General features: G+C 41.0%; 1 protein-coding gene across 2 annotated transcripts in view; it reads left to right on the forward strand.

Moving 5' to 3' along the window:
- Positions 1 to 3,677, forward strand: part of SLCO2A1 (solute carrier organic anion transporter family member 2A1) — a 90,596-nt gene extending 86,919 nt beyond the window's left edge. For both annotated transcript variants that reach the window (XM_066621936.1, XM_066621937.1), the window contains exons 13-14: positions 660 to 780; positions 2,769 to 3,677. In XM_066621936.1, the coding sequence (XP_066478033.1) occupies positions 660 to 780; positions 2,769 to 2,889 (242 nt within the window). In that variant the 3' untranslated portion in view covers positions 2,890 to 3,677. The remainder of the gene's footprint in view (positions 1 to 659; positions 781 to 2,768) is intronic.
- The last annotated feature ends 9,473 nt before the right edge of the window (positions 3,678 to 13,150 follow it).

Genomic DNA, 13,150 nt, shown 5'->3' on the forward strand with positions numbered 1-13,150 from the left:
AAGTTCACCATATCAGCTGAAGCCTCTGTTTTGATCCTTTTTAGTGGGGGGGGGGCTGCCTTCTGGAGCATTTGTTGAGCTCCAGTTCCATCAGATCAGGACCATTCTGGTGGCTTCACATTCCCCTTTGCCTGACCTGACCACCAGCCAAGGCATGTTTGCTTACTCGTGAGTAAACGCAACTATGAGGCTTAGTTTTGCTTTCCATAGCGCTCAATACATTCGTCTGCTTGGAGGGAGGGACTTCCTTCTCAGGTGTTTTTGGGGACTGCATTCATTGGATCAGGACCATTCTGATGTCGTTGGATTCCTCTCAGCTGGCCCTTTCCGACAGACTAAGGCAAGGTTGCCTACTCACAAGTAAACGTGCGATACGGCTCAGTTTCACTTTCCATAGGGCTTAATGCATTTTTGTTCTCCAGTTTTTTGGCCATAACGTTTGATAGAAAGGAGATATTTCACTCTGGTTTTTTGCATTGCATTCTGCTGGAAATTCCACATCCAATGGTATATAACATGATGGTATTACTTCTAACTACTGCAATTTTAGCGTGTCACCCCCCCCAGTGTACGTCACCCCCTGTGCGCGTCACCCAGGGTGGCCCGCACCCCCCCAGCGACGCCACTGATCCTCACCCATTTTCTGTTTTGTCTTCAAGCCTGGTTGCCCGCTCCTGCCCTATTTGGCTTCCTCATTGACACCTCATGCATCTGGTGGTGGAAAAAGTGCAACAACAACAAATCCTGTGCTTACTATAACCTCGACTTCCTCCGCCACAGGTAACTTACCTATGCAGTGTATCACCTGTATTTAACACATTAGTATCCCACTCCTTATATGCTTATCCCATTTTTTCCTCACAATAACCTTGCAATGTAGATTAGGCTGAGAAAAAGTGATTTGTCCAAGGGCCTTGTGCATTAGAATCTTGTGCTACATAAAAAATCCTTTCATAGAAGTCTGTTGCCTTTAAAATATATATATTTTTTCATTTCAATTGCACAAAACAGAAATAAAACCAGGAGCCTTGTGGGGTGAAGGGTCAGCAGGGGCTTTGTTTGGGTCATTCATAATGGGGCTTTGTTTGGTCTGTTTCCTTTTGGAGCATGTTGATGTAATTATCCCTGTAGATGACCATTGGTCAGACCTGGCTGGTTTTGACCTGAATCTGCGTGTCTTCCCCACTTCCTCCCAGAGCTCTTCTCTGGCAGCCCACGTGTTCAGCTGCATCATGCTGGGTTTAAGGCTGTAATTTTTAAAAATAAACAGATGAACCTGAGAACTATTGAATTCTTGTACTGTGGTAGAACCACAGAACTTTCTGTGGTAGAACCAATTATTAGAGCTCCTGAGGCCATATGATAAACACACTTCGGCATCATCTTGAATGGCTGAGTTTTGAATTTTTTTTTTTTTTTTACAAAAAAATTTTGTAAGGACTTCCAGCAGTAATGCAGTTCTTGGTCCACACCAGGAATTCCCCCTGCACTGACCTCTCGGAATCCTTGCAGTCTGCAGTAATTGTTCTTCAGTAGTAGAGGCAGCAGATCACATGACAGAAAGGATCCTCCATCCTTGTTTTCACTGTCTTAGAAGAATGCTGTCCTTTGTATGATACATCTGCAAATGTATCCTCTTGGTTTGCACATGTATGTGCATTGCTGATTACCCACCAAATGCATGAACCATCCCTGCTGAAAATGATTGCATTGGAAGGGATATCTAGAAACCTCTGCCTCAAGCATTAAATTTGCAGTGGCTGTTCTTTCCTTTAGGGGAGGAAAGCAGTTAATAAGGAGAAAAGAACACTTTGGTAGACCTGGGAAGGCAGGCTTTGAGTTGAATGAGATAAAGGATTTCTCCTCTTGATCCCCAGATAACTTCCTGCCTTCTTTGTGGGAGGCAGGCTCCAGCAGGGCTCTACCTTTGCAAATCTGTCTAAGCAAAACAGGCTCCAGCAGGGCTCTACCTTTGCAAATCTAAGCACTCCAGGTCACTCTGCCTGCAAACTGGGCCATTTTGAGGTACTATCCCTACAAAGATGTAGTAGATTTCAGAGCCATCTGGCTTTGTAAGATCCCTAAGCAGTTCTTGACGATTGAGTATCATGCTCTGGATATGGCCATGAATTTTTGTTGTGAGGAAAGCGGGGGCAATCAGGCCTTAATGGATGCCACTTCCTCACATGATTCTGTCTTTGCTTATATTTAGGGAGGAAGGCTAGCATAAGAATCTGCTCCTCTCTAATTCTCTCTCCACAACTTCAGTAAACTCTTAGTTTATTGGGACTGACTTTTTAGGGGAGGGCAAACTTCTGATTTTAGTTCCTTAGAAACTGTTTTTGCAGGTGGTAGTAGGTTTAAGTTGGTGGTTCTTATTGGTGCCAACACTGCAGTAGCCTTTTCAGTTTTTGGTGTCTGGTGAACAAGAAAAGAGATTCCACCTCCTCCGTGCAATATATTGAAATCTACTTTCCTGGCCCCAGAGAAGGAGGCTTTTCTCACACAAACCATTCCACTTCCCTCAAGAAAAATATAGACATGTAAGTCCAGAATGCCTCTTTCACATAAATGCTGAGCAATAAACATGCATGTGTGAAGTTGTCCTAAGTCTCTTAGAAGACCCAGAAATCCAGTCCCTCTCAGCTAGGCCTTACTGCATTTCCATTTGCATAACTGAGAACCTGAACCAGTCTGCTTGGACCAGTCCGTTTGAAGATTTGTTGAGTTGGAGTTTCATGTTGTCATTTTCATGCTTTTTTTCACAGATACTTGGGTCTCCAAGTGAGCTACAAAATACTTGGCATTCTGCTGTTATCCTTAATCAGCTGGAGTCTTTCAAAGAAAAAGGAGTACAACGTGCAAGACAAAGCCACTGACCTAATGTAGCTGTGCGCTGCACCAAGACCAGTCTTGAGTACCGTTTTTTTGAGTACCAAACATGCCTATATTTACTAACAGTACTTGGTGGCTTGTTTTTGTTTTGTTACAATAAGGGAACAATTTCATATTAGCCGCTGAACTTTTAAGACGCCTGCATATCGATTCTTGCTGTATGTAGCCTGGCTCAGTGGACACTGAATAAATGGAGACTCAGCTGGACTTCTAGGGCTCAAGCATCAGGCCCAAGGACTATTCAGTGTTGGAGTGTTCTCAGCCTGCTAATCTCTTCAATGGGAGGTTGCAGTGAAAATTGTTATGGGCCTAGAAAAAGGACAGCAAGTTACAGCTAGAGAATCTGGATTGCCCTTACATTTTCTGCATGCCCAAATGTGAACTTTTTCTTCTAAGTAGATGGGTCAGACAGTTGGAAGAAAGACAACCTAGTCTCTTGCAAAACATGAAACCTTTTGGAATGGCAAGTGGAAAGCTGGTGCAGTTAAGATGAAAGTAGTACGAATAGCTTGGAAGTCAAGCATTGAGAAGGAAGCAGTCCTGTTTCCCAGTGGCTTTCAGTACTGATGGAGACCACTGAGTGCAAGGGATGAAACTGGAGGAGAGCGAATTTTCACTTGTTGGCATGCCAACAGTTCTTGTCTCAGGCTGCCCTATTTTCATGCCTTCTCTCTTCTCCCCTTCCACCATTACACAGGTCAGAGTGGACATAAACTCAACTCATTGTATAAAAATAGTTATTATAATACATTGAATTTTTCAATAAAAGCAACTTTTTTCCAGTTTGTTCATGCTTTTTATTGATCTTTTTGAATGAGTCAGCTTGCCAATATTCTCCTTGCCTCTGGGCTCTCCTGTTGCTATAGCGATACTACGAAACACTCCTGGGTTGCACTGAATGACACTGATCAAAATTTGCCTTGGGTGAATTTTCTCTAAAATAGATTACTCTGTTCCAAAACATGGGAAATGTTTCATATATCTGTCGTGTAGAAAGCCCTGTAGGTTGTGTTTTTAAATTGAAAATGTATTGTGTTTTATGATTTTGGTTTCCAATATATATATACTATACTCCCTTGTGGTTTTTAAGCCTAGAAGGAAACTTTTTTTAAAAAAAGACTATCTTTGATTTATAGTGAATTTGGGTGAAATTGAAATGTTGGTTATGATAAAGAGCCACTAGGTGGCACTGTTACCATTGTGAGATTGTAGTTCTCAATTCCAGGTATCAGATCATCTGAAGAATGTTGAAAGATGGACAGCACTGTGGTCGAAAGCTATAATATCTGACTGAAAAGCAAGCCTTAAGGGGTGGTTTATAGACCACTTAATGCTGATGTGGTCCCATGACTTCAATGAAGCTGCACCTATATAAATGGTAGTTAGACTAGGGAGGATGATAATCAATATCTTGGAATTTAAGGAGCAGAAGTTGTTTATTTGACCCAAAAAGGCTAAGTGCATTCATAGCATCGCAGGGAAAGCATTTAGCTCATCAAAAACCTCATTGCTAATCTACACATTCAGCAAGATTGTGTGGAAAAAAAAATATATTTGCCAAGATTGCTTGCCTGGATGCCTTTGACCTCGATGCCCAGTCTCTTAACTGTTAATGTATAAGGGTGCTCTGCCATTACTCAGTGCTGAACTGCATTCTGCATATGTTCAGAAGCACACTGTTAAATCTAAGCTTCAACTAAAGCCCCACCTCCATTGCTCTTTCTATATTCTCTAATAGGCTAGGCAGTGGTTCTTAAATTTATATATATATTATTTATTACAGATACAGGAAAGGAAATAAGGAAATAGGTTTTACTTAGGGTAGGTACAACACAGGTTACACATAAGGATATTGGCCCTAGCTTCCAACATTCATCATTCAGTTAACAAAAAAAAACACTAATCATCAATACAAAGGCTATCATATTTATCAATATAAAAAATTAAATTTAGCGAAACACTCAATATTGTTTAACTAAAATTATCTATCCAATCATTAAAAAACTTCCAATATTTTCTTACTCTATCTAAATCTCTCTCTTTCATTCTTTCTGTTAAAACTTCCATTTCTGCTACTTCATAAATTTTGTCTATTAAATTTTCTCTAGTTGGCACATCTGTGGATTTCCATTTTTACGCAAACAATATTCTTGCCGCTGTAACAATATGTGCAATAAGGTGTTTCTTACATTGGTCTTTAATTTCTGATGTCACATTTAGGAGGAATATTTCTGGTTTGAATGGTAATACACAATGCAATCTCTTGCAACTATGTATCATTTTCCAGTATTTCCTTGCTTTTTCGCATGTCCACCACATATGATAAAAAGTTCCTTCTACCTCGTTACATTTCCAACACTTATTTGATAACCCAGAGTACATTTTTGCTAATTTCTCTGGCGTTAAATACCATCTATAGAACATTTTATATAACTTCTCTTTAAAAGACACTGCTTTAGTTATCTTAATATTTGTATTCCAAATTTGATTCCAGTCATCCATCGATATATTATATCCAAAAAATTTTGCTCAACGCACCATTGCATCTTTAACTATCTCATCTCCAGGAGAAAACTATACATTTTTCTTATATACGAGGGTCGCCCAGAAAGTAATGCACCACATTTTTTTCGTCAACAATTATTGAACACAATGAAACTTACACACAAGAAAGAATGATGTTTCTTCTACACTCCCTATTTTTCCACGTAATCTCCGTCCAGTTCTATGGCCTTCCTCCAGCGAGACACAAGGACATGTATGCCCTGTCGGTACCACTCCTTGTTCTGGTCACGAAGCCATTTCTGCACTGTGCGAATCACCTCTTCGTCATCCTCAAAATGTCTTCCGCGAATGGCATCCTTTAATGGCCCAAACAAGTGGAAGTCTGAGGGAGCTAGGTCAGGGCTGTAGGGTGGATGGGGTAACACAGTCCAACCCTGTTTAGTGATGTGTTCCGAAGTCCTCAAACTTGTGTGAGGCCGAGCATTACCATGTTGAATCAAACATTCACCTGGGTTGTTATGGCGCCGAAGTCGCTGGAAGCACTTCTTGAGTTTGGTTAATATCTTCACATAAGCTTCAGAATTAATGGTGCTGCCTCTTGGCATCACATCAATGAGTATGACGCCCTCACAGTCCCAAAACACAGTGATCATGACCTTACTGGTGGAAGCAGTTGCTTTGAATTTTTTCTTCTATGGAGATTGAGGATGACGCCATTCCATCGACTGTCGTTTTGTTTCGGGCTCAAAATGGTGAACCCAGGTTTCATCACCTGTCACAATCCTGGACAAGAACGCTTCCCCCTCATCTTCAAAACGTTTCAGCAACTCAGAAGAAATGTTTTTTCTAGAGATTTGTGGTCCACTGTAAGACAGCGCGGAACCCATCGTGCACACACTTTTGAGTAATCAAGAGCACGGATGATTGCATCCACACTTCCTTTGCTGATTGACAGCTTCAGCGCCAACTGCCACGTTGGTCCTCGCGAATGAGCACATCAACAAGCTGTGTCTTGTCAGGTGTGACAGCCGTGGATGGCCGCCCCGAACGTTGCAAATCTTGGAGCTCTGCCGAACTGCCTTCTAATGGCCTCACCCTCTGTGCCCAGCGACTAACCGTACTTCTGTCGACTGCAGATTCTCCATAAACTGTACACAAACATTTGTGAATGTTCCCAACAGTTTCTTTCTCCGCAGTGAGAAATTCAATGACGACACGCTGCTTGTAACGTACATCACTTACAGACGCCATTTCGAAACACTGCTGCAGCTACGCTATCTGTCTGAAGAAACCAAAAATTTGTGTGCGCACTCCTGAAAATTCAAATAATGTATATCTAAAGTTTTGCATTCGTACCATTACTGTAGGCTGAGAAAAAAAATGTGGTGCATTACTTTCTGGGCGATCCTCGTATTTACAGAAAAAAATTTCACTTGTTCAGCCATTTTCACTTAGAAATTTTTTTTGTCTTTCTTGTTAATTTACTTGTTCTCTGTCTTGTTTGTACTTTCCTTCTTCCTCCTACTGCTCCTTCTGCTTCTTCTTCTTCTTCTTGGCTGTCTTCTATATCCTGCTCCTTCTCTTTCTTTTTTTCCTTTCCTCCCTTCTGTTCATTTTGACTTTGATCCAAGAATTCTTCCTCTTCTTCAGAGGAAGTACTCTCTTTCTCTGAGAATTCCGTTTTCCCTGTTCTCCCAGGCTTTCTCCATATTTTGATAAAAATTGTTGAACTTTCATCATTGAATTTATATTAAATCTTTTCTCTTCATAAACAAACAGAAGGCCTTCCGGAATTTGCCAATGGTATTTCACACTATTTCTTCTTAATATTGCAGCAAAATTTCTATAAGATGCTCTTTTTTGGTGAACTTTCCAGGGCACTTCTCTCAAAATTCTCACTTGCTCTCCTTCCACTATTCTTTGTTTTTCTTCCAGTCTTTTTAATATATTATCTCTTGTAGATCTTTTTGTGAATTTTATCACTATTTCTCTTGGCTTTTTATTCAGTCTTGCATATCTAGAATTGACTCTGTATACAGTATCTATTATCTCATCAATCTGATCCTCCTCCAGTTCCAGCTCCATTGACAACCATTCTTCCATTCGACTTCTAATGTCTGCTGGGGATTTTTCTTCAAAATTATGTATTCTAATAATAAATGCTGCTTTTTCCATCTCCTGTCTCATTACAGAAGTCTCTAATTCTTCGTTTTGCTTTTGCATTTGATCCATTCTCTTTTCCATCTCTTCCATACTTTTATTAATTTTCTTCGTATCTCTGTTTAAATTTTTGACATCCTGCTTATTTTTTGTAATCTGATCCTGCATACTCGTCAAAGAAGAGTTTATCTGCTTCATTTGGTCAGAGAGATTGCCTGTCTGTTCTTTCATCTCATTTCTAAAATCTTTCATCAAATCAAATAGTGAAGTCTGACTCTCCTTTGTTCCATAAGAACATAAGAACAGCCCCACTGGATCAGGCCATAGGCCCATCTAGTCCAGCTTCCTGTATCTCACAGCGGCCCACCAAATGCCCCAGGGAGCACACCAGATAACAAGAGACCTCATCCTGGTGCCCTCCTTTGCATCTGGCATTCTGACATAACCCATTTCTAAAATCAGGAGGTTGCGCATACACATCATGGCTTGTATCCCATAATGGATTTTTCCTCCAGAAACTTGTCCAATCCCCTTTTAAAGGCATCTAGGCTAGACGCCATCACCACATCCTGTGGCAAGGAGTTCCACAGACCGACCACACGCTGAGTAAAGAAATATTTTCTTTTGTCTGTCCTAACCCGCCCAACACTCAATTTTAGTGGATGTCCCCTGGTTCTGGTATTATGTGAGAGTGTAAAGAGCATCTCCCTATCCACTCTGTCCATCCCCTGCATAATTTTGTATGTCTCAATCATGTCCCCCCTCAAGCATCTCTTTTCTAGGCTGAAGAGGCCCAAACGCCGTAGCCTTTCCTCATAAGGAAGGTATCCCAGCCCCGTAATCATCTTAGTCGCTCTCTTTTGCACCTTTTCCATTTCCACTATGTCTTTTTTGAGATGCGGCGACCAGAACTGGACACAATACTCCAGGTGTGGCCTTACCATAGATTTGTACAACGGCATTATAATACTAGCCGTTTTGTTCTCAATACCCTTCCTAATGATTCCAAGCATAGAATTGGCCTTCTTCACTGCTGCCGCACATTGGGTCGACACTTTCATCGACCTGTCCACCACCACCCCAAGATCTCTCCTGATCTGTCACAGACAGCTCAGAACCCATCAGCCTATATCTAAAGTTTTGATTCTTTGCCCCAATGTGCATGACTTTACACTTACTGACATTGAAGCGCATCTGCCATTTTGCTGCCGATTTTGCCAGTCTGGAGAGATCCTTCTGGAGCTCCTCACAATCACTTCTGGTCTTCACCACTCGGAAAAGTTTGGTGTCGTCTGCAAACTTAGCCACTTCACTGCTCAACCCTGTCTCCAGGTCATTTATGAAGAGGTTGAAAAGCACCGGTCCCAGGACAGATCCTTGGGGCACACCGCTTTTCACCTCTCTCCATTGTGAAAATTGCCCATTGACACCCACTCTCTGTTTCCTGGCCTCCAACCAGTTCTCAATCCACGAGAGGACCTGTCCTCTAATTCCCTGACTGTGGAGTTTTTTCAGTAGCCTTTGCTGAGGGACCGTGTCAAACGCCTTCTGAAAGTCCAGATATATAATGTCCACGGGTTGTCCCGCATCCACATGCCTGCTGACCTTTTCAAAGAATTCTATAAGGTTCGTGAGGCAAGACTTACCCTTACAGAAGCCATGCTGACTCTCCCTCAGCAAGGCCTGTTCGTCTACGTGTTTTGAAATCCTATCTTTGATGAGGCATTCCACCATCTTACCCGGTATGGATGTTAGGCTGACCGGCCTATAGTTTCCCGGGTCCCCCCTCTTTCCCTTTTTAAAAATAGGCGTAACATTTGCTATCCTCCAATCTTCTGGCACTGTGGCCATTTTGAGGGACAAGTTGCATACCTTAGTCAAGAGGTCTGCAACTTCATTCTTCAATTCCTTAATAACTCTTGGGTGGATGCCATCAGGGCCCGGTGACTTATTGATCTTTAATTTATCAATGAGGTCTGAAACATCTTCTCTTTTAACCTCTATCTGACTTAACTCCTTGGTCAGGTGGGGCCGTTCGGGCAGCAGTACATATACATAACTGCATATGTAGCAATTTGTGATCCAACCGATGGTGATGTCTTAGACGTAATCTTACTAGCTTCCTTTTTTGATGTCATTCTTTCCTTTTTACTATTTTTCTCTTTCTTAATAAATAAAGATATTCTTTTAATCCGTCTAATCCCTTAAAATAACAATCTCAATATCTCAAATGTCTCAAAACAAAACAATTCAAAAAACCATCATAACCACAATTCAATAACTTCACACAATTACAAATACAGAATAAAAAAAGAAAAAAAATCATTAATCTAGCATTTAAAAAGTCTCCCCAGTCTAATTTTCTTTCTTCACCTTCTTGTAAGGCAAATCTCCAAGTTTATCTCCAAAAAGGGTATCTTACTTCACCTTCTTGTAAGGCTAATCCCCAAGTTCTGTATCCAAAAAGGGTGTTTTACTTCAACTTCTTGCAAGGCTAATCCCCAAATTCGAATATGAATATGAATATATATATATATAAATATATATATATATATATATATATATATATATATATATATATATATATATATATATATATATATATAATCTTGCTTCACCTTCTTATTAGGCTAATCCAAATTTTATAATCCCAAGGCTTCTCCAGCAAATAAAAAAGATCCAAGTCTTATATCCAAAAGGGGTGGATCACTAGTCCAATTCAAATCAATAACAATAGTCAAAATCAAATTACTGTCTCTTTAAATACTCAGTTCTAAATCCAGTTCAAGCCTCTTGCAGCAACAGGCCTGAATCCAATTCCAAGCTTCTTGCAATGAAAACGAAAGTAGAATTGTTTCAGCTACTAAAAGTGTTGTTTATTCTTTTTCCATGTATACCATTACAGTTGGGTGATCTACATAATCTTCCTTTATTTTTTAATCTTATCTATCGTCTTTTTTCCAATCACCCTTATTAGAAAAAAATATATACTCCAGACGGGGCTTGTTGACATCAGAGTTCGCTGCTTTCCCCTCTGGGTGGCTGCCAGCCAACGTAAATAGTCTTAAAGTTATCTTTCCCTCCTTCCAACTTCTTGATTAGAATTTAATGATCTAATTACTCACGGTCAAAACCTTTGTTCGCTCTCATGTTGTATCTAGTGGGCCATGGGGGGGGGGAGTCTCAGCTATCCGGATCTCTCCAAAATGGCGACCGGGATACAATGTGATCCAGCACAGAGCAAAATCGGGATATCTTTGAAACTGCCGTCTCTAAAGATAGTCCCGGTTCACGCTCTCAGCCTTCGTTCCTTCTTCTTAGCAACAAAGAGTTCCTCATTAGTGAGGAACTTTGGAAAACACATCTATTTAGCAGATCCCCTGGAGAGCCCTCCAAGTTCACTGCTACTGCACTGAGTATTAACTCCGCCTCCTGGTTCTTAAACTTTTTATGTAACAGCGGAACCCACTTTTTAGAATGAGTCTATCAGAACCCACTGGAAGTGATGTTATTAACTTGGAAGTGATGTCATAGCCAGAAGTGACATCAATTTAGGCTTCAAACCTAAGCCCTGATAAACCAAAGTTCCCATTACACAGCACGTTACATTACACAGGTTCTGGAGGCCAAGTTTAGGCTATTGGGTAGGAAGCTGAAAGCCAGGACACCAAAGGTAGCATTCTCGGAAGTGCTGCCTGTTCCACGCGCAGGGCCAACTAGGCAGGTGGAGATCAGGGATCTCAATGTGTGGATGAGACAGTAGTGTAGCATTCTTGGAAGTGCTGCCTGTTCCACGTGCAGGGCCCAACTAGGCAGGTGGAGATCAGGGATCTCAATGCGTGGATAAGACAGTAGTGTAGGGAGGAGGGGTGGCAGAGCAGCTTTTAAACTGATCTGTGGGGGAAAGCCGACAGGAGCCGAGGGGCATTAGGTTCGGGACTTCTCATCCCTATGGAATGAGGATGGGGAGGTTAGAGAACAACAAGGCAGGGACAGAGTAGGAGTAGGAATTGGGAGCGGAAACATGATGGGAAATGATACCCCATCCAGCAAAATGAGAGGCTGCAAGGATAAAAGAGAGAATAAGCAGCCCATCTTGGGGGACTTTGTATACAAGTGCTTTTATGCGAATGCCCGAAGTCTCCGAGCAAAGATGGGAGAGCTGGAATGTTTGGTGACTAGGGAAAACACTGACATAGTGGGCATAACGGAAATATGGTGGAATGTGGAGAACCAGTGGGATACGGCAATCCCGGGCTATAAACTCTATAGGAGGGACAGAGAGGGGGCGTGTTGGTGGTGGGGGTAGCCATTTATGTTAAAAAAGGGGTGGAACAGCAAAGTAGAGATTGAAGGCAGGTCCAATTCCACCATAGAATCGCTGTGGGTTAAATTACCAGGTTCAAGGAGCAATGTAATACTGGGGGCATGCTATCGTCCACCAGACCAGAAACCAGAAGGGGACCTTGTCAAAGAGGTACAGGGTTGTAATCGTGGAGGATTTCTCAGATTTTGAGGGTGCAGTCTGGCAAGGGAAAAAACCAAGAATAAGACTGAAACTACTTCAAGATGATTAAAAAAAGAGGATTTGGATTACCAGACTGGGAATTATATTACCAAGCAGCAGCCTTAAATTGGATAAAAGACTGGGGAATCATGCCGAACTCAAAAACATTAATATTAGAAGCACATGATTTACAAATAGGCTGGCACACGTTCCTATTTTATGACAAAGTTAACAAGCATGGATATTTTAGACAACATATTTTAAGAAGATCATTAATTTGGATATGGGAACAGATAAAGTATAAAATATATTCTAAACTAGCCAGATGGATAAAACCACTCGAAATTGCAATTTATCCAAACTGGATTAAAAAATGGATCATACAGAAGAGAAAGGAATAAATCTAAACTGCTGGAATGAATTGCAAATCAGAACAAGAATACGAGAAGACCACAAAATAGGTCTCTATGCAGAAGATATAAGTTTCAATAAAATATTTTTGATTGATGAGGGAAAATATATTTTAAAAATGTACAACTTTCTCCTTGAGATGAGAATGGAGGATGAGATAGTTAAAGACTCAATGGTGCTCTGGGCAAAAAATTTTGGATATAGCATATTGATTGACGATTGGAAACAAATTTGGAATACAAATATTAAGATAACTAAAGCAGTATCTTTTAAAGAGAATCTATATAAAGTGTTTTATAGATGACATTTGACTCCAGAGAAAATAGCAAAAATGTATTCAGGTTCACCAAACAAGCAGTGGCATAGCTAATGAACGTGTAGCCCGGTGCGGAGCTCAAAATGATGCTCCAGCAGTAATGTCATAACCAGAAGTGACATCACTCCTGGGCTTTTTAAAAAGTGCAAATTGGGGGAAAACCTGCCTCCTTCCCCCAGCAGCTCACCACTCACTTGATCTTCCCCCAGCCAGTGGCATAGCTAAGGCATCTATCTGCTACCTGGGATTAAAGAAGATTTTGTAGCCCCCCCATTCCATGACAAAATCAAATTTAATTAAATAAAAAAAAAGTGTGCCCCTTATTTGTTAGGGACACTGTGCTGGGGTAAAGAGGG

The sequence above is a fragment of the Tiliqua scincoides genome, chromosome 3 (assembly GCF_035046505.1).
Source record: "Tiliqua scincoides isolate rTilSci1 chromosome 3, rTilSci1.hap2, whole genome shotgun sequence".
NCBI classification, from domain to species: domain Eukaryota; kingdom Metazoa; phylum Chordata; class Lepidosauria; order Squamata; family Scincidae; genus Tiliqua; species Tiliqua scincoides.